Source organism: Podarcis melisellensis (genome assembly GCF_964234715.1).
Source record: "Podarcis melisellensis genome assembly, chromosome: 1".
Taxonomy (NCBI): Eukaryota; Metazoa; Chordata; class Lepidosauria; order Squamata; family Lacertidae; genus Podarcis; species Podarcis melisellensis.
This window is the reverse complement of record NC_138528.1, coordinates 35,785,534-35,807,154: the sequence shown is the minus strand read 5'-3', so window position 1 is coordinate 35,807,154 and position 21,621 is coordinate 35,785,534. Positions and strand designations below refer to the sequence as shown.

The following is a 21,621-nucleotide window of genomic DNA, read 5'->3' as shown; positions in this document are numbered from 1 at the left end:
AGCCTAACCTTCCTCACAAGGTTGTTGTAAGGATGAAATGGGGAGGAGGAGGAGGACCATGTACACCACCTTAAGTTCCTTGGAAGATAAAGGTGGTATATAAATGCAATAAATAAAATGAAATAAACTAGTTAATTACCAGCATTGTGGCCGGAACTAGTTTTGCCCAGTAAATTGCCAGTGTAAGGGTAGCAGATGGAGCTAACACATAAGCTTGTCTGAAAACAAATATTTTTTCTCTCTCATTGTATTATGACAATGGAATTAAAAGAGGCAGGGAAATGATTGTCCAAAACCATGTGAAGTTGGAACTATGATTGAAAAAATGTGAAAATCTATTTTTCCTAATTTGGCAAACAAGCATAGTCTTGTTGTGTGCAATGTTTCTCATTAATCTTTAACTTGAAGAAGTGGTTTTGTTATTTACAATGGGAGACTAAAACGCAACATTTCAAGCAATTGTTTGCTAAGTATAACATTTGTATCCTGCTGTATAAGTCGCTCTCTTTCTGGAAGAGATATTTTTCAAGTGCTGATAAAGTCACTGGATGACTTTTTAATCCTTTTCAACTACAAGGCCACTTGGATGATTTTCTACACTTGAGGTGATGAATGAGCAGAACCATATGAAGATACTCAAAGGCTTTCAAAAACTTCTTTCAGAGAATCCTCTATAAAAAAAAGAAGAATCGTTCTTAATCATTTCTATAGCATTTTTAAGCATATGAAGCACTTTCCAACTCTTACTCAGAGTCCTGTAGGGCGGTTTACCTTGAGAAACGTGTCCAAGCCTACCCACAACCTCACTTGTGTGTTAATCATGTGATATCATAGTGACATTATGTGATTGACGGGAGGATAGTTGTAGCATAAAAATTCTCTAACAACCTGAATTTCAGAATAGGGCCTATAATCCTATAATACCACATAAACTGAGAACATGATTGCATAAATACAATGCATAACAAATGTATTGTTATGGGTTAGTGGGTGCCATATTTCCCCCTCTAGATTCTTGGGTACTGGGGTTTAATCAAAGCTGGTATACTGAACTGGTTTTTCTGCCAGACAGAGGTGCAGAGAGAGAGAGATGATAGTTCTGCCATTAAGCCATCCACAAGAAGGAAAAAACCTACACGTAACAGAGGGAAAGGTTTCCAGGGCAACATGGGTGCGGTGTCACAGAGGGAAATTGTCACAGAAGGTGGGAATTGTCACGGCTAAAATGGCCACTGTTTCTTTAATGCGAATAAAGCTGGGTCAGCATGACTCAGCGGTCTGCACCAAGTTGTATATATAAGTGAGAAATGTTAGTTTGTTGCTGAGGCTGGTGTTTGGGTTGGTTGGTGCTGGTGTGTGGAGTTATTCAGTCGTGTTTTGCACAAAGACTTTTAAGAATAAAACTCTGCAAGGATATTCTCGTGGACTCTTTTTGCGCCGACAAGGGTCCGAGGACCAGGCTGAAGAGGCAAAGGGAGGTCAGAACCTTTTCCTCCTTTTTTTTGCTTTTTACAAACACTGACAGGTTATGGGCCCAGTGTTTCTGAGCATGTGCAGAGTGCAAAACGACTGACAGCATCTCAGCAGGGAGCTGGTGAGTCCTGGTGGTGTATGGAGCCGGTGGCTGTGCGTTGGAGCAGTTGGTGGCAAGCTGTAACTGTCTGCAGCGACGCTGGAGCAGCTAGGATCTGAGGACCAGAAAAGCACTCAGCGTCGGCTACTGGAACAGTTTGAACTGCTAGAGGACCACAGTAGGCGACTCACAGAGCGGCTACACCAGTTGCAGAGCCAGGCGGGACCTGAGGGTCAACAGAGGCAGCAGCTAGAAGCCGGTGAGTGCCAGCCAGGACCATCTAGTGGGACTCTAAAGAGAGAGTCTGGAGAGTTTGCTGGAGGCCCCACAGAAGGGGCTCAGCAAGCACCAGCAGAGATGGCAGATTTCCAGTCTTCCCAAGTTGTAAATATTGGGGGAGGCATCCCTTTTGAACTTCTCTCAGAAAGCAACTGGCTGAGTTGGTCAATTAAAATGCAGCAGTTGTTAAGGAGAGATGGACTATGGGACTGTGTTGAAACTGAGGTTTTGAGGACTGACTCTGCTGAGAAAAAACGGCTAGATGAAAGGGCTCGTGCCCAAATTATGCTGTGTTTGAGCAACTCTCAGTTATTGCATGTAGCAAATGCCAGCACAGCGTTTGAGTGCTGGAATTTATTAAGGGCAATGCACGTCAGAGAAACTGCTGGAACTATAATTTCTCTGACCAGAAGGCTGTTCAGGACTGTTATGAAAGAAGGTGAGAGTTTGGCAACTCATCTTCAAACGCTGAAATCTCTGTTTCTTCAACTACAGCAGAGAGGTAAGCGTTATGATGAGACTGACCAAACCTACATTATTCTTTCAAGTTTGCCTGAAAGCTGGTTGCCCGTGATTAACAGCATGGAGAGTATGCGTCCCCGAGATCTGACCCTTGAGTATGTGGTTGGAAGATTGACCGAAGAAGCAGAAAGAAGGTCAGATAAACAAGCTGAACTCCAAGAGTGGAGGAGTTACAGTCGAGGGGGCCAGCAGCAGAATCTGCCAATGGAGCAACGCCAAGGTTTGGACTTGGCCATGGCAGTGAGGAGATGCTATAGATGCAACCAACCCGGGCATCTCCAACGTCAATGCAGGGCAAGACTTCCAGGAGACGACGTGGAGCAGAGACAGCAATCAACGCAGAAACGTAAGCAGAAGGGGTTCTCTTCAGAGAAGAAGAACACGCGTTCTGCTCAGTTTGTTTCTGCATTTTCTCGAGAGGAGAGGAAGATACCTCGAGGAACATGGTTGCTGGACTCTGGGAGCAGCAGGATTATCTGCAACAGTCGGGAGGACTTTAAGACCCTGGGGAAGCCAGCTGATGGAAAAGACTCAATTTATCTTGCTGATGGTCGTAGAAGCAAGATTGATGGCCAGGGAACATGTTTCCTGCAGTGCTTGAACACTACTCTACCAGAGACTCTGTTTGTCAGCAGTTTGGACTATTGTTTGCTGTCTGTAAGCTGTTTGATTAATGCAGGGTATAGTGTTAACTTCACACGGGATGGCTGTCTGATAAAGAGTGGAACTCAGGTATGTGGCCATGCAAAGTTGGAAAATGGGTTATATGTAATGCAGGACAAGCCTGTTAAAGCAGCCCAGGTGGTTCAGGATAATTTGCCAGTTCATAAGGGGTGTGTACATGAACTGCACAGAAAACTGGGTCACGCCAATTTCCGTGTGCTTTCAGAGATGCAAAAGGTGTACAAGAACCTAAAAGTAAACAGCTGTAACTGTTTCCTAGATTGCAATGTATGTAAAATGGCCAAATCTAAGAGGAAGCCTGTGGCTTCTAAAAGTGACAGAGTATCTAAAGAGGTTTTAGAACTTGTCCATTGTGACGTGATAGGCCCTTTTCCACAGAAGACTGAAGGAGGCGCCAGATATGCTTTTCTGGTAATTGATGATAAATCACGTTTTAGTTGGTTGTTTTTGTTAAAGCAGAAATCTGAGTGTTTCCCCACATTCAGAGAATGGGTTGCCCAAGCTGAAAAGCTCTTCGCTCGCCCTGTTGTGCAGTTGCAAACAGATAGGGGTGGAGAATTTCTGAACAAACAATTTGGGACATGGTTGCGACGTAAGGGGATCACTCATCGTTTGACTAACCCTTATAGCCCTGCTGAAAATGGTCTGTGTGAAAGACGTGGGGCTGTAATACAGTCAGTAAAGGACTGCCTGCTAGTGGATGCAGGATTGGGTCACAACCATAGGCTGTGGGGTGAGGCTTTTCTGACAGCGAACTTTTTGATTAATAGAACCTGGTCTAGCTCTATAAAAGATATTCCTTATCGTGTTTTGTTTGGGAAAGAACCAGAGTGGACAATGCTCCATAACTGGGGTGCTTGGGCACATGTAAACATCCCCAAAGCTCAGCGCCAGAAAGGGGGTGCTAGAGCGCAGAGACTGCGGTTTGTGGGATATCAGTCCTATGGCAAAGGGTGGCGTTTCAATTTACGCCCAGGACGAGTAGTTCTGTCACGAAGTGCAGACTTCGCTGACCAGGACAGATGGACTGTGATCCATGCCAACCCAGATTGCCTACTGCCCCTGCAAGTAAGAGAAGAGGCTTCTTCTCAGCCATTGGCAACGCAGGAGCAGGAGGAGGAGGAGGCACAGATTTCCCCAAAAGATGTGGCAAAAGATAATACTTCTCTAGAGGAAGAGGAAGAAGAGCCAGAGATAAGGGGGGAAGAAGAAGTAATAGTGCCTAGGCGCTCCCAGCGTTCAAACAAGGGTGTACCTCCTCAGCGTTTGACCCTAGGAGGAGTGAGAGTATGCAATGTGAGTTGTGTGGAACCACAAAGTTATAATGAAGTCTTAGACTTACCCCCTGGGGAACGTGCTTTGTGGGAACAAGCTATGAAAGAAGAAATGGACTCTTTTAAACGTAACAAAGTGTTTGAGGTCATAATGCCGCCACCTGGTGGCAGAGTGGTGTCATGCAAGTGGGTTTACAAAAGGAAAACCCTTGCATCTGGGGAACCACGTTTTCGAGCCAGATTAGTAGCCAGAGGGTTCACTCAGATTAAAGGGGAGAGTTATGATGAAGTGTTTTCTCCCACTGTAAAGAGTGAAACTTTTCGCTTAATGCTTTCCATTGCTGCTGTAAGACAACTAGCAGTGCACCATTTTGATGTTGATGCTGCATATCTGCATGCAAATTTAGACCATGAAGTATTAATGAGACAACCCCCTGGGTTTGAAGAGGAGAATGGTGCAGTCTGGCGTTTGAGAAAGGCTGTTTATGGTCTCAAACAAAGTGGAAGGTGTTGGAACCAGTGTTTAAATGAAGCCCTTGTAAAACTTGGTTTTAAAAGGAGTGTGGCTGATCCATGCCTGTACACCAAGGGATCAGGCAACAAATATCTAATGCTCTTAGTCTTTGTTGATGATTTGCTTGTGGCAGGGAGTTCCACAGATGAGATCCAGAAGCTCACAAGTCAACTGGAAAAGAGGTTTAAGCTTAAAGCCTTGGGGCCTGTAAGCAATTACTTGGGAGTAGAAGTAAGGCAGGAAGCTGATGGAAGCTTCCTATTGAGTCAGAAAGAGAAAATTCTTCGTTTGATAGAGCAGTTTGGCATGGAAAACTGCAAGCCAGTTCAGACTCCCATGACACCAGATTTCCCAAAGACAGTGTGTGATGATAAATTTGGTCAGCCTGAGTTGTATCACTCAAAAATAGGATCACTGTTATATTTAAGCCAGTGGTCAAGGCCAGACATTGCATGTGCTACAAATGTTCTGAGTCAACATGTATCTAAACCCAGTACTGCTGATTGGTGTGCTTTGAAAAGGCTTATCAGATATCTAAAGGGGACATTAAATGTATGTTTGAAGATATCTAGTACACAAGACGAAAAACTAGAAGTATTTGTTGATGCGGACTGGGGAAGCTGTGTAGCTACCAGAAAATCTACAAGTGGAATGGTTATGATGTTTGCCAATTCCATAATTGGATGGAGGTCAAAGAAACAAGGATTTGTTGCAACCTCATCCTGTGAGGCAGAATATGGGAGCCTGTCGCTAGCATGCAATGAAATCATGTGGTTTATACAGATACTAAAAGATCTAAATTGTAAAGTTGATTTGCCTATCCAAGTGTATGAAGATAGCCAATCGTGCATTGCATTAGCGGGCTCGGAAATAATGAAATCTGCATCAAAACATATTGCTATCCATCATGCGAATGTTAGAGACTGTGTACAGAATGGGGTAATCAAACTGGAGTATTGTCAATCACAAGATAATATTGCTGATTTGTTCACCAAGCCTTTGCCAGCAACATGCCATAATGAACTGATGACAAAACTGGGTTTATGTATATAATGTATGTATGTATTGTCTCTGTTGGGGTTTTTCGCATTTAAAGAAACAGAAGGGGTGTCACGGCTAAAATGGCCACTGTTTCTTTAATGCGAATAAAGCTGGGTCAGCATGACTCAGCGGTCTGCACCAAGTTGTATATATAAGTGAGAAATGTTAGTTTGTTGCTGAGGCTGGTGTTTGGGTTGGTTGGTGCTGGTGTGTGGAGTTATTCAGTCGTGTTTTGCACAAAGACTTTTAAGAATAAAACTCTGCAAGGATATTCTCGTGGACTCTTTTTGCGCCGACAAGGGTCCGAGGACCAGGCTGAAGAGGCAAAGGGAGGTCAGAACCTTTTCCTCCTTTTTTTTGCTTTTTACAAACACTGACAGGTTATGGGCCCAGTGTTTCTGAGCATGTGCAGAGTGCAAAACGACTGACAGCATCTCAGCAGGGAGCTGGTGAGTCCTGGTGGTGTATGGAGCCGGTGGCTGTGCGTTGGACAGGGGTTGCTTGGCAAGGGGTTTTCTGGGAAGGGGGAAGGAGGTGCCAGAACTCCAGGCACAGGTCATGTGGGGCAGAACCATTTTGGCAGGCTGGGACAGAGCCACAGGAATGGCGGACTCCAATGCTGTGCTGCTGTGGGAAGTAAGACCCTCTCGAGATATAATGCTGTGAACTCACTTCTTCCACCTAGACCCAGGTGTATATAGGTGTAAAATAAACCATATATCTTAAAACACTACAGTCTCTGATGTGCCCGAATTCCCAATGGAAACATGACCCTGAGTAAGCGCCTGGAACGACCTGGAATCTTGCTACCTACCTCCTGGCAGAGATTGCGGGGTGGCGCACAACCTTGTAACAATATATTTTCATGATAAACAACTCAAAGAATATGTATTAGCAATTATCTTTGACCAGAGTCTTTATAAACATATACAGATATGTAAAAAGCATTTCATACTGTGAAAGGTTCTTTGTTTTTTTAAAAAGATCAAACAGAAGTTCTTGTTTATTTTAGCATATCAGGTCAATGCACACTGTACTACAATTCTAACTCATCAAAGTTTGTGGTTCTCATGCTTCTTCAGTTGCAAACTTTAACTGTGGATGCTCAAGCAGTCTCAGAAAACTTGCATTCCACTCTTTGTCATTCCACGCACATGTAACATAGAGCAGTAACAGACCAAAAACTTTAGATATACCGCTTCCTAAAAAATATTCAAAACAAAGTCAACTTTATGCAAACTACTGTATCATTCTAAAGCTTCAATCAATTCTCAAGTCACAAGGATACATTTAAATTAGGAAAGGAGGCCTTGAGGTTAAGATTTTTGCCTTAAACTATTCTCTCTCTCTCTCTCTCTCACACACACACACACACACACACACACAACCAAGGCATTTATGCCACAAGCAAAAAGCATGGGCATCACAATCCGGGTACACAGAGCAAATTGTTCCATATGGCTCAAACAAGTGTGCCAAATGTACCCTGCTGTCAGCATTTGAATTCCCAAGTGCCAGGAGACCAAAATAGAAGCAGCAGTCTGTCCACCAACACTTGAACACTGGGCACACACACCAGAAACTTCCCAGGCCAGCAATGGTTTGTCCATGTGAATAACCAAAAAGTAGATATCTAATCATGAACTCATAGGTCTCCTGTGGCTTTCAAAAGTCACTTTTTAACATCTAAGTAGGGCTTTATGGTACACAAACATCCTTAGTGTTGTTTTTTCATATTTGTAGTTGCTTTTCAGTGGCATCTCTAGCATTATGGGCTGAAGGTTGGAGGCTCCCTGATCAAAGGTTGAATAAAGAAGGGAGGCATACAATTAAAGACAATTGCATCATGTTTGTTTGTTTTGGTACTTCAGACTCAGGAAGCAGGAGGGAACCATGCAGAACAAGTCAGGTACAGTAATGACTCCAGCTGGGATGCAGTCAGATAATTCTCTCCTTCCCCCAACATGGCCATATACGTATGTCAGAGATGATGGGCTACTGGCCTGTCAGCCCAAGCTTAGCAGCTGTGTCTTTCTGCAAAGGTGCAACTGTTGTCTTTGGGGCTCAGACAAACTGCCCAACAGTTGCACAGTCAGAAGGTTGGAATCCATCTGTCTCAGGAAACAAAATGGAAGAGTGCATCTTTGGGGGGTCAAGTCAAATTGTTGAGTTACGGAGCCTGCTGTGGCTGTAAAGACCAATATCGCTGCTTTTCCACACACATGCAACATCAGGCTCAAAGTGGCTTACAAGAAAGAAACAGGGATGCATTTCAAAGAAACACTACAAAAATGTCACAACAACGTAGCAAAACAATAGCATTGCAACAATTTTATAACATAGCAAAACAATAACAAAATCATAGCATAGGAAAGCAATAGGATTGTGTGCTGTCCTTTTCAAAAACTTATGGGTTCAAGAACTTAATGCTAATACATCTTAATTTTTAAATGAGACATGTTGAGGCTTACTCAGTCTGAAGTCCATATTTCTTTCATATGGAAGTTATTGTTCCATCATTGCATACAGTGAGATAGTAGCTGCTTTTCATTGGAAGGAATTTTGTACATGATTAAAAACACTTATTCCTGAACAAGTCAGGGGGAAAGATGCAAGCTTAAACACCAACCAACTTCAAAAGACACAAGCTTACTGATCTTCCTCCAACAGTTTACATGGGGGTATATTTTATCCTCAGTATAACCCTGTTAGGTAGGTTGTGCTGAAACCTGCACAAAGTTACCCAGTGAGCTTCAGAATACAATAGGATATAAAGCTGGATTTCTTATATCCAAAGCCACTGAAATCAGTGGAACTTACTTATAGGTAACTGATATTGTAATTAAGCTGTAAAACCATACTCTGGGATTAATAATGATACATTGAAAATAGGTGGGAAATTTAGCATAACTAATTGAAGTTTAGCAATTCATTCCTAGATGCTTTCATCTTCTGTTCAGAATTTTTTAAAATAAGAATTGTCAGAAGATCCTTGCAGTGCAAATCTAATCAGATTAACTTCATAATTACTTGTAGTACAGATTTAAAATATATGTGTGAGCAAGTATGACACTTCCCTGTGGAAACAGCACACAACCATGTTTTATTCACAAAATGTTTACAGATTTACAAGCGATACAAGTTTATGTGACATCATTTTTCAGAATACAGAATACCTGGAATCACATTGTATCAACTATGCAGAATATACACTGGCTTCCTATAACATACAGTATCAAAATACAATTCCAACTACAAAGTTTAACCTACACTGAACTAAGAAACTCGGAAACCTTCTAGAGAGGCAGTTTTATCATGTGATCTACTATAGATTGCGTGCTTACTTTTTCATACAAAGGTTAGCACATCATTAAAGATGCACTATCCCACTTCTAGATCATTCCCACCTTTCCCCATTAGAATTTATTTCTTGAACTCTTATGCCGATTTACTTAGATGTCTTGTTAAGAGTGTCTGCACTGTATTTCACAAAAGCTACACTGAAGTACTGTATTTTATTATTATTTCACAAAAGCTACACTGAAGTATTGTATTTTATTATTATTACATGTGTATACTGCCCTTCATCCAAAGATCACAGAGCTGTTCACAACATAAAAATACAAAATGAGAACACAGAATATATAATAAAACAAATACAAATACAAACCAATAATCTCCTCACGAGCACATTTAAAAGTCCATTGGACATTAATCAGCCAAAGGCCTGGTTAGAGAGAAGCATTTTCGCATGGCGCCAAAATATATGTAAGGAAGGCACCAGGCAAGCCTCCCTGGGGAAAGCATTCCACAAACAGGGAGCCACTGCAGAAAAGACCCATTCCCATGTTGCCACCCTCCAGATCACTTGTGGAGGTGGCACACAAAGAAGGGCCTCAGCTGATGATTGTTGAATCTGGGTTGGTTCATATGGGGAGAAGTGGTTCTTGAGGATCTGCAGTTCATGTGGGGAGAGGTGGCCTTTGAGGTACTGCAGGAGTAAAGGACACTGTATTCAAGTGCATAGGATTGCATCCTATTCTTATTCTTATTATTACACAGGATTGTATCCTTAGATTTAACACAACATACAATTCTCTCCATTTTTATTCTTTTAAATATACCTAAGTATCCAAGGACAAAAACAAACATATTTTCTTCCTATGCAAGAACTTTGAATTGAGCAATTTAGAGCGGGAAAGCAGGGGGTGGGTGGGATGATTAACCCATTTCCAACTCACGACATGGTTTTAAAATTATGGGTAAACTCCTGTAACAATACACAATGCACAAATTAATCTGCCAACATTTGGGGGACTAGAAAATAGAAACCATATGCAAACCAGAAGCTTCTATTAAAATGCAACCGAGTATTTTCATTTAATGAAGAAAACAGAGAATGCATCACCTTGTCCAGATGGAAAAGGGAGACAGAGATGGATGTCACCCACATAATGACGAAAACCCACACCAAACCTCAAAATGACCTCATTCACTGGTTTCATGTAGATATTAAACAACATGGTACAGATCAAGGACTCTAAGAGGAGGAACAACAATATCTCAGATTAACCTTCTAGAAACTCTCACCAAAGTAGGTACTGAATTTAAAGTACGGTACCCCTACCCTATTCCAGAAGGTACTGAATTTCAAAGTACAGTACCCCTACCCTATTCCAGAAGGACACCATAGTTTAAGGATCAAAACCATGAAAGATTCAGGGAAATCATCAGGATTATATCAGCTCAGAGTCCCTGTGCTCAGCAGCGCTCAGAGACAACATATTATTTAATTCTAAATGTATACCTTTTGCACAAGGCTCCATTTTATTAATCTCATGGTTCTAGCAAAACACAAAACAGATCCCACAAGCCTTAAGCATGTCCTCCTCTGCTTTGTAGAACCAGTCGCAAGATTTTGGATTTTTCCAAAATCACAAATTAAATACAAAATATAGTGGCTGCATACTTTGGTTCCAAAGTAGGTAACGATTTCTATCCAGTATTACAGCATCTTTGTCTTCAGCAGTTCTATAACTAGATAGTTCAGGCTGCTGACTAAGTGCTATTCAATTACCCTCATTATGCACAGAGGTCACCTGCCAATTCCCCAGGCTGAAATTCAGCACCAGCCCACTTGAAAGACTCCTGCCTACCTTCACATCCCTTTTGTCCAGGGCAGCCTGGGACCTGACACACTTATCATCACAGCCATTTGCACCAAGCTCAATTTGTCCCCCAAGAACAATCTTTTCATAAGCATCAAAAAGCATGCTAAGCACACCGCAGGTGTCAGAACAAGAGAATGTGCTGTTTACCTTGCCTTTTCACAACTCCTATCACTTTACCACCTAGAAGGCGAAAACTTAGCCCTTTCTTTTCATAATGCCAGTAACTCTGCATTCCAGAGATGAGGACCAAAGAAGGGAGCAGGACCTAGAGAAGCAGACTAAATACTGAAAACCAGTGTAGGACCAACTAGGGAAGAGTCATAGCTAAGTGGTTCACCATCTGCTTTGCATGCAGGTTCAATCCCCAGCATCTCCAGATAGGACAGGGAATGACTCCCTGACTGTTATCCTGGAGAATTAATGCCAGTCAGTTTGGCTGAGCTACGTGGACAGTATAAGGCAGCTTCCTATTTTGGTCTGTGGCTGAGGGATGGTACAAGTGCTCTTTCTTCAGTAGTTTGTGCTCTGCAGCCTCCCCAGGTGCTCACACGTCCTGAAAACTTCATAACAGCCTTGCTGGACTTTTCTGTAAGAGCAGGAAACCATGGAGGCCATCTACCATGCTCCTGTCATTTCATTGTAATTTTTAAAAGTGAAATTAAAGAAATTAGTGAGTACCGGGGGGGCGGGAGGAGGGATTGTCAAAGTAAAGACTTCTCTTAACTATGAAATCAGAGAGTGCACCAATCCCAGAAGTTTGGTATTAAGATTCTTTAGCTTCCCAGTCTTCAATTAAAAGGAAGGCAACATGAGGCAACTCTTCCCTTTTTTTTTTTTTTTAGATCAGTACATACAGGCAGCTGGGAAGGTTGAAGAGCTCAGGATAAATGTTTCATGGAAAGGAACACACACAAACCACTTTGGCTACCTCACCATGGTAAGGTGAGCTGAACCCTATACACACACACAATAATCTAAAGCACCTTGTGAATAAGGCAGGAGAACAGGAACCTCTTTCATGGAGGAAGCTTTCAATAAATTGGGATGACAGGTTTTGGCACAGTGATACAAAAAATCCCACACCTTATATCATGGATCCTGCTTGAGCCTTTTCAGGCAAAATCTTTCCAGTAGGAAAGAAAATGGGCAGCAAGTACACATAAGTTCCATATTTGTGCTGCTGCCATTTTCCCCTCCACAATCTAAAAAGTTTCAGTCTCCACCCTTCGGTTAACAGAATCATCTGTGTGTGGCTAGGAGGTGTCCCCTCCCAGCAAAATGTTAAAATCAAAACTCCAGAAAGCATGTGAAACTTGCATGACTGCTCCTTGGAACTGTGATTGCCTGGAACAAGAATATTCATCATACATCTATCTAACCAAACAGGATATTATGTTTTTAGGGCATCGTAATGATTTCCAATAGCTATTCCACAACTTTCCATGACTAGAAGTGCTTTGGCACCTTAGAGATTTTCGGGCTGTCATTTTTTCTTCTTCACATAATAGATATGCAGTCGGCACTGATTTGTTATGCAGCATTGACATATCTTTCCTTGCAGTACTGTTTCTGTTGCTCGATTTCACATTTTCCCAGTGTTCAAACCCATAACAGCTTGTTGCTAGAAAAATGCAATTTAAACAGAAGGTCAAAAAACAACAGTACACAGACATCTTTTTTCCTCACCCCACCATCCTGCAATTTCACATCAACCTTTTACTTGATTTTCTTTCTTTCCCCCTTTTCTCATTGCAGAGTATGCTGAAACACTAACTCAGCTCTGCTTCAAAAGTTGCAAACTATATATAGCTAGCTACCCACACAGACACTCCATCTACTTACAGGCAGTGTAGAATATTGGACAGAGCGTTGGGCTTTGATGTGGGAAGTCCCTGTTCAAACACTCACTCGGCCATGAAGGTCACTTGATGGCCTTGAGCAAATCACCACCGCTCAGTTTTACCGAATTGCTACAAAGGGACTGAACTCTTTTTATCCTGCTCTGACTCCTAATAAAACAAACAAATAAATCTATGAAACAGGAAGAGAGTGTGGCAATTTAGGTCATGGCTAACAAAGGTAAGAGTAAAATAAGGTGGGACGTTGTCTAAGCATTGTATCTGACTGGCATACCCCCCCCACACACACACACAGTGAGCTATACAAAATTGTACGATGCACTGGTCAAATCAGAGTATATAAGAACCTACTGTCCATTGCATATCCAACTTTTTGGTTTATTCAAGAAATATTAAAAAGGTGCATGTCATAGACATAAGAATTTACTAAACTCTACAGTTTATTTTGTCTATAGACCAGATTTTCTTGTTCCTTTTGACATCATGACACACTATCATTAGAGGGATATTAAAAAGAACAGCTGCACACGAGAAATTAGAAATCCAGGACTTTATTACTATTTGGCAGCATCATGACCTACCTCCCCCTGCCCCCCCCCTTAAAAAAAAGAAGGTACAAAGACAGAAATTTAGCAGGAAGGAAACTGAACTATATAGGAAACAAATGACAGTTTGCCAAGATGGCAAAAACTCAGCAAACAGTGATATGTGAGTGTGCTGGTTTTGGTGCTCCCCTAGACTCCCTGATTTCTAGTAAGCCAAACTTTCATAGCCAACAGACTCCATCAGTTGCTGCCTTCTCGGTCCCTTTCACACACCTGAATATATGGTGTTGAAATTGGCTCATGCCGTAAGACTCTCCCTGAAGGTTTCCTGCGTGACTGCATGTCCTGAAGCAAACATCATCGTTTTCGAAGAGGAAGAGTCAAGCCTACCAACAAAATAGCCTGATGGCAGAACCATTCTGTTTTGCAATTTGCAGTAAGGGAGGGTTGGCCCTAGATGAGAGACCACCTGGAAACCACATGTAAGGCACACACAGGTCTACTTGGTGGAAATGGTATAAATAACAATGAACACTCCACAAGTGTGCTGGTTGTGAGCTCTGACTAGTCTCTTCCTCAGTCAAGTGTATGCCTCACACATCTACAGATACACATCTCCCATTCAAACTTTGCAGCAGGGCTGGGGAACCTGTGGCCCGCCAGATATTTGCTGCACTACAACCCCCATCATCACTTACCATTGGCCATGCTTGCTGGGGCTGATGGGAGTTGGAGTTCAGCAGCCATGGAAGAACTACAAGTTCCCTGCCCTGCTTTACAGTATTCACTGAAAGACAGCAAATTGACTCATGCATGGGGAGGGGATATCAAAGTTTTGACGCTGGAGGGGATGGGGTTAAAACAGGGCAGAGCACATTTAAGAAGTGTTGGGAGGTAGTAATAAGAAAAGGACATTGAAAGTGTGTGGCAGCACTTTAAGGTCTGCAGTTCACTTGAGGAATGAGCAAGACGGCTGAAAAGTGTGTGAAGTATAAAAATTCCTCGCCCATATTATCTATTTGCCTACAGAGAAGTAAAGCCCATGTGAGTTCAAGGGGACTTTCAGCTAGGTAAGCTGTAAACAGGATTGCAACTTAAGGCTGAACTGAACAGTGCTTACTTCTGAGCAGGCGGGCATAAAAATGAGTTATAAGGCTGCAATTCTATGTACAGTACATTTATTCTTTGGCGGGGGGGGGGGCGGGGATGGTTGGGGCTTGTTATGAGTAAACCTGTTCAGGACTGGGTGCCTAGCACCCTTCCTTGCGGCCATCCTACCCTCCTCACCTTTCAGCCTGCCTCTCCCCATAACCAAAAGGCCGGGTAAGCTCCCGCCCGCAAGGTCAGAGCTGGCATCCCACGTGCCCCAGCGCCGGCTTGCGGGCGTCGAATTGCTGGCCTGAGCTCAGCCTACCAAGCGTGCCGACTTTGTTTTGTTTTCTGGCTTGCAAAGTGGAAACTTTCCTTCCCCAGCGGGTCCTGCGGGGCCGGGTTGTTATTATTTAGACAGCTGCAGGGGAGCCCCTGCCTCAAAACGGCCCCTCCCCGTCTTCTTTCCAAACTCCCCGCTTTTTTCAAAAACCCTGGGGAGGAGATCGAGTGGGGAGCAGTACCTCTGTTAAATTGGGGGGGGGGGGGTTAAAAGAAACCAGCCGCCGCGTGTAGCAGTCGCAACCTTGCAGAGACGCAACGAGCACAAGTTGCAACGAAAAGTATAAGGGGGGGGGGGATGAGTTGAAGGATGAGTTGCAATGCAGTAACCTGCCCTGGGACCTTCGGATCAATTAATTCATAGCAGACAAAGCGGTGGGACTATAGTCACACGTGCATTTGAGACCATTTCCAAAATAAATAGTAGGTCCCCGGGGTGTAGACTTCTCTGAAACTAACGCTTTCGTGTCGCTTTACTCCGCCCCCCCCCAAAAAAAACCAAAACCCGTGTGGAAAGCTGCCGGGGTAGGATCGGCAGGCATTCTGCACACGCTCAGAGGCACTCGATCCCAACAATCCAAAGGCTTAGGGGGGGGGAGGCGAGGGACGGAGGGAGAAAGAAAAGAAGCTCACCCACCCAACAGGAGGCGCCTCACCTTTTGGTCGACGATGGAGCAAGCCATTTCCCGGACATGGGCCAGACTGAACTCCCCCGAGGAGTCTTGCAGCAAGAGCACCGGCTCCCGGCTGAGGCCGATCTGGAGGTGGAAGGAGATGCCGCCGCCCGGCTGCGAGGGGCTGGGCGGCCGGATGACCGGCGGGGCGCTCATCGACAACTTCCCGCAGCACGGAGGGAGGAAGAGGCAAAGGGGGGGGGGGGAGAGGGAGAGAGAAAGCGGGAGAAAGTCAGGCGGAGTTTGCGAGAGCAGGCCGTCAAAAGTTGGTTTCTGCAAAGTCCTCTCCGCTTCCCGGCTGAAAATGGCGGGGGTGGGGAGGGGTGGCGGCGTGAGGCGAAGGAAAGATGCCGAGGAGAAGGAGGGGGGCGGCCAGGCGTGGTGGGGATGGCGCCGCCTCAGCGGCAGCAGCAGCTTCTCCCCCACCCTCCGACTCCCAAGCGCGGAGTCCCTGAGGCGGCAGCGGCCACTGGGCGGTCAAGCGCGCTCTGAGGGGGAGAAGAGGATGGGCGGGAAAGCAGGCGCCAGAACCGCCGCCGCCGCCACCCGGCGGCTTCAGGAGCAGCAGCAGCTCCGGCGGCGCCCGGGTGGCGGGGCAGGAGACGGGGCAGCGGCCCAGCTCCAGGGGGGCGGCCCGGCCTGCCAGGTGGCCCGAGGCTTAGTCGGCCCGCCGTTCCCTGAGGAGCCCGCTCCGCCGTTTCTCACTCTCTCGCCTCCCGCACCCCACCGCCGGCTGCTCTCGCCTGCGCTTCCCTTCCAAGCAAACTGGCGTAGCACAGGATCGGGCGCGCAACTTTAAGAGTCGCCCTTGCCTAGGCAGGATCCAGCGCTGGTTAGCAGCCTTGCCCGTGGCCTAGCCGGATGTCACGGCTGGTTGCCAACTTCTGAGGGGGTTTGGAGGGGGAGGTTGTCCCCTAGCGGGGCTCTTGGGGCTTTTAAGGGCTCTGTGGAAAGTCAAATTGAGCAGATGAAGCTGATCCTGGTAGGAAGGAGAAAACTTCACCTGTGGTGCTTTGGTCTCTCTGGGTATCTGGTTGCTGTTAGAAGCTCAAGAGCCCTAGTGTGGAAGAAGCTGACCACCCTATTTCTTCCCTTTACTCTTCACCCAACTTCCTACATAGCTTTCTCATTCCATTTAATAATTAAAAAATAAATAAAGTTTCTCCCTAACACCCAAGCCTTCTTCTACTTCCTCCATACTGTGAGATTCCACTTGCAATGTTCCCATGCAATAGTTCCTAGAAAACATTTGGAGATAACATTTCGATTCTGGGTCCTTTTCCTCAGAGTTCAGTGGGACATGTTTTCATGCAGCAGGACTGCTACTGTGCCCACAGTTATGCCCCCCGTCCTTTGCATGTTGATTGGAACTAGCTTCCACTTGCACTGGCAGTCAATCCATTCAATATTTATTCAGATGCAAGTCCCAATGGGGCTTAATCCAGAGAAAGTGTATTTAATATTGCAAGCTTAGTCATCCCGCTGACCTGGGTGAACCCATTTCTTTACTCCCTCTCTCTCACACACCTGGACTCAGTTCCTTATAGCTTTCTCCCTGTGACCCTTCATGATGTTCAGAGCGTGCCATCCCAAAGTCTAAAACCCTTCTTCAGCACCCCTGTGCCTTTCATTCCCAAGGCACTCAGGTCCATTGTTTATATACTTCTGCCTCATCTCCTTTCCACCACCCAGCCATAAGTATTTTCATTTTAAAAAAACAACCCTCAACTTTGCCCTCCTTCCACAATTCTTTGGAGCCCTCTCAAGACTGAAGACTTTGCAGCCAGGCTCCCCTTGTCCCTTTAAATCAGCACTCTGTACCTTCAAAGCTGCCTTCATCCCAGCTGTAACTGGTCCTTCCACCGCTGCTGCTGCTGTTCCTGTTGTATTAGTGAGAGATAACAGCAAGGCTAGCTGGGAGAGCCTGAAGAAACTCTGTGAATCCCTCCTGCTTTTGTGACTGCTTCTGGGCTGGGTTATGATTTGCATGTAAGTAGGAGCTTAAACCTGTCAGCCAACTCTTCCTAGCTGTCTCCATCCAGCAGAGTAGCAGTGAGTGGTGCCATCCCCCTTCTCCAAGAGCCAGTCACATGCTGATAAAGAGAGGGAGGAAGCTGTCACCACACAGAGCTATGGATCTATTTAGCTGACTGCTGTGTCTCTCATTTGAGCTGCTGCTGCTCAGTGATTTATTTGTGAGTGAAGAATAATCAGGGGGGAAATCCCACCCACCACCTGTCATTTTTCTATTTACCAAACATGAAAAAACATCCTATCTACTGAATGTCATTTACTAAGCAGAAGCTCTTTTACATCTCTTGGAGGAAAGAAGAGTTTGCCTTCCCGTTATTAGAGAAAATGCAAAACACATCTCTGTACTCCCATCTTCAAAGAATAAGACTCGAAGGAGTATGGAAACCTTCCAATTCATTACCCCAAAGTAAAGCACTGCCACTTTAACAGCCATTGCCTCTAGGGGAAAAAAAATCCTGGGAACTGTAGTTTGTTAAAGCTGCTAAAAGTTGTTAGGCGATCCCTCCCTGTTCCCTTAAGAAACTATAGTTCCCATTATTCTTTGTGGGAAGCCATGGCAGTTAAAGTGATATACAAGTGCTTTAAATGTATGGTGCGGATCCCTCCATGGTCTTGTAGCACTTTAGAAACAAAACAAAAAAATTATAGCATAAGCTTTGGTGGGCTAAAGTCCACTTCCGTTAGACGTGTTACGTGTCACCCTATGAGCACCCTATATATCTGCCAACAAGAATTCATACATCAGATGAAGTGGTCTCCAGTCTATGAAAATATATGATAAATTTGTTGGTCTTTAAGATGCCCACAAGATTCTAAGCACAAAAAGGTTTTAGAATGATGCTGTATCTTATGTTCCAGTCCAGTGCTACATTGTACAAGTCAAAGCACAGCAATTGTTTTAAGAAATGGGTCACAATGAATCTATTTCCTCCAAGAGTGCCTGCAGCTGATCCATGACTCAAGTACCTTACCTTAAAAAGTGGATATTTGTGACCAGCTGGTAGTTGTCAAATACCTCTGGGGCCAGGGGGACTTCTTCAGGAGTGGTCGCACTACTGCCTCCTTCAAGGCACCAGGCACCATCGTGTCATGCAAAGATGGGCTAACACTCCTTCAACCCACCTGGCCAGCCACCCTCAGGTAGCTTGAATTAACCATGATGGGCAGGGGTCAAGAGAGCTGAACCAGTGGGCTGAACCAGTTCAAGAACCTTGTCCATATCCTCAGAGTTCAATTGAAACTGATCCCACAAGATCAGGCAAGATGTTGTGTTGGACACCTCACCAGACCCTGTAATAACATGCAATTCTGTCCAATATGCACATTTTTGCAAAGCAATTTCTCCAAATGATCATTTTCAAAAAATATATGCAGTTTATGCACACTTCTTCACCCCAATATATGCATTTTTGTATGTATTATTTGGCTGTACAACTTCATTGCAAAATCTGATTACTGAGAATTTTCAAAGGATGGCTGGATTTCAATTTCTTAGAACAAAGCAACTGTGATCTACTTGGGCGGCAGCAAATTCATTCTAAACTATGTACAAGAAAAGTCTGCTTGCCTGTGGTCACACACATACACACGTTAAAATGAGTTTCCTGTACAAACCCCATTGAAATGAACAAGAACTGGGAAGGTCCGGTTCATTTAAGTATTCCTTATGCAGGAAAACTTCCTGGTGAACTGATTTGTTGGCTTCTGACATTAATGGTACCAAATTGCAATGGCTGCCTCTGGAGCATAGCACTCCAGAGCTTGCTCAAGTGAGCTGGTTATAAAGTTAATTGATGACAAGGCAGTGATTAATTTGTGTCTGTGTTTTGACTCCATCATCTTTGTTCGGGCAGCTGTTAATTAGACCCAAGCACAATAACTAACATATATTGGACCATCTACTCTGAGAAAGAGTCAACGAGGTTTTGAGATTCACAGGTTTTTGTTCATTTGGGGAATAAGGTTTTTTAAAATGAATTTTTAACAATAAATAAAATATAAATTGTAGCTTTCAGTATACTTCAAATTGTTCTCAGTTATATGCAGATAGGTATGGAGACAAATTAATTCAACAGAGAGCCCCAAGCATCTTGGGCTAACATGCTTGACTCAGGCTACAAAATTGTATGAGTGTAAAAATGCCACAAGAAATTGTTTTTTAAATGTTTGCTGTAATAGGCAGGTAACCTAGTGACCTGTGCTAATTTCATTTCCAAAGCATTAAAAAAATGGTGTTCCTATTCAGGGGTGGGCTAACTCTGAGACATGTGAAAAGCAGGATAATTATTTTAACAATAATTAAAATAAAACTTCATCCTCCTTTGGTTTATTGTTTTTTCCTCCCAAATCTCTGTGGGGTACCCACATATTTCAACGTTACAAAGCAAGACTGCACAACATCTAGGGCAACCTCTAAAGTAGTATCATGATTATCTGGTTCTTTATATAATTTGTACAGCCTGTAATGCACAATCCATGCCCTTCCACACATGGCAGCTATTTGCACTGGGAAGAAAACTCCACTGGTGATGGCAGGAACCTGGGTCCCAATGCAGTTACTAGCTTTGGGATTGAGAGGTCCAGAATGGTTCTGCAGTGGGAGCAAAGCCCTTCTTTTCCTGCATCATGCCACAGTCCTGATCAGAGTCCTTGTTGGGGATCCTTCAGCAGCTATTTACTATTTATATATCACATCTAGTTTGGTTTTTGAGGCGTTAGTCCTGATAGTTTTGCTGCGGCTGTGGAACAACAGTGCCTCTCCAGATGACCTGTTTACTGAATATTCATCCTGATTTGCATGCACAAAACTCACAGGAAGGTTGGACTCTGTCCCCTTGGTGCTGAGCATTCATTCAGATTTGTTTGCATGGAGGTTGTATTACAATGAGCATTCATCTGGATTTGCTTCGGTTGGTTATATGTCTTCCTGTAAATCCTTTTAATCCAACACTTTTAATTTCTCTGTTGCACTAGGGTGACATCATGTTTTAATCAGCTTTAATTGCACAGAACTAAATTTCAGGTGGTGCTGTGGTTTAAACCACAGAGCCTAGGACTTGCCAATCAGAAGGTCGGCGGTTTGAATCCCCTTGACGGGGTGGGCTACCATTGCTCGGTCCCTGCTCCTGCCAACCTAGCAGTTCAAAAGCACATCAAAGTGCAAGTAGATAAATAGGTACCGCTCCAGCGGGTAAACGCCATATCCGTGCAATGCTCTGGTTCGCCAGAAGCGGCTTAGTCATGCTGGCCACATGACCCAGAAGCTGTACGTCGGCTCCCTCAGCCAATAAAGCGAGATGAGCGCTGCAACCACAGAGTCGGCCACGACTGGACCTTAAATTTCAGGTGATCATTTGAATTCCTCAACAGACCTCACCTGGAGTATTGTGTCCAGTTCTGGGCACCATAGTTCAAGAAGGACACTGACAACTGGAACGTATCCAGAGGAGGGCAACCAAAATGGTCAAAGGCCTGGAAACGATGCCTTATGAGGAACGGCTAAGGGAGCTGGGCATGTTAAGCCTGGAGAAGAGGAGGTTAAGGGGTGATATGATAGCCATGTTCAAATATATAAAAGGATGTCACATAGAGGAGGGAGAAAGATTGTTTTCTGCTGCTCCAGAGAAGCGGACATGGAGCAATGGATCCAAACAACAAGAAAGAAGATTCCACCTAAAGATTCCACCATTAGGAAGAACTTCCTGACAGTAAGCTGTTCGACAGTGGGATTTGCTGCCAAGGAGTGTTCGACAGTGGAATTTGCTGCCAAGGAGTCTCCTTCTTTGGAGGTCTTTAAGCAGAGGCTTGACAACCATATGTCAGGAGTGCTCTGATGGTGTTTCCTGCTTGGCAGGAGGTTGGACTCGATGGCCCTTGTGGTCTCTTCCAACTCTATGATTCTTCTATGATTCTATGAAAATACTGACACAGTCTGGAGAAAACCCTAATAAAATGTTGGGGTAATAGGGGAGGGGTAGTACCTCTGATGGGGACATGTCGTGCTCCTTCTGGGGTAGTTTG

The 21,621-nt window shown here is 44.3% G+C and overlaps 1 protein-coding gene across 2 annotated transcripts in view; it reads right to left on the bottom strand.

The window, feature by feature from the left end:
- Positions 1 to 17,551, bottom strand: part of PRKD1 (protein kinase D1) — a 103,061-nt gene extending 85,510 nt beyond the window's left edge. Inside the window, exons 1-2 of one of the 2 annotated variants that reach the window (XM_081886567.1) lie at positions 17,389 to 17,551; positions 15,550 to 15,729 (exon numbers count right to left, since the gene is read on the bottom strand). In XM_081886567.1, the coding sequence (XP_081742693.1) occupies positions 15,550 to 15,729; positions 17,389 to 17,406 (198 nt within the window). In that variant the 5' untranslated portion in view covers positions 17,407 to 17,551. Of the gene's footprint in view, positions 1 to 15,549; positions 16,036 to 17,388 lie in introns of those variants that run through there. The other variant, XM_081886568.1, reaches the window with a different exon arrangement.
- Positions 17,552 to 21,621: the final 4,070 nt, after the last annotated feature.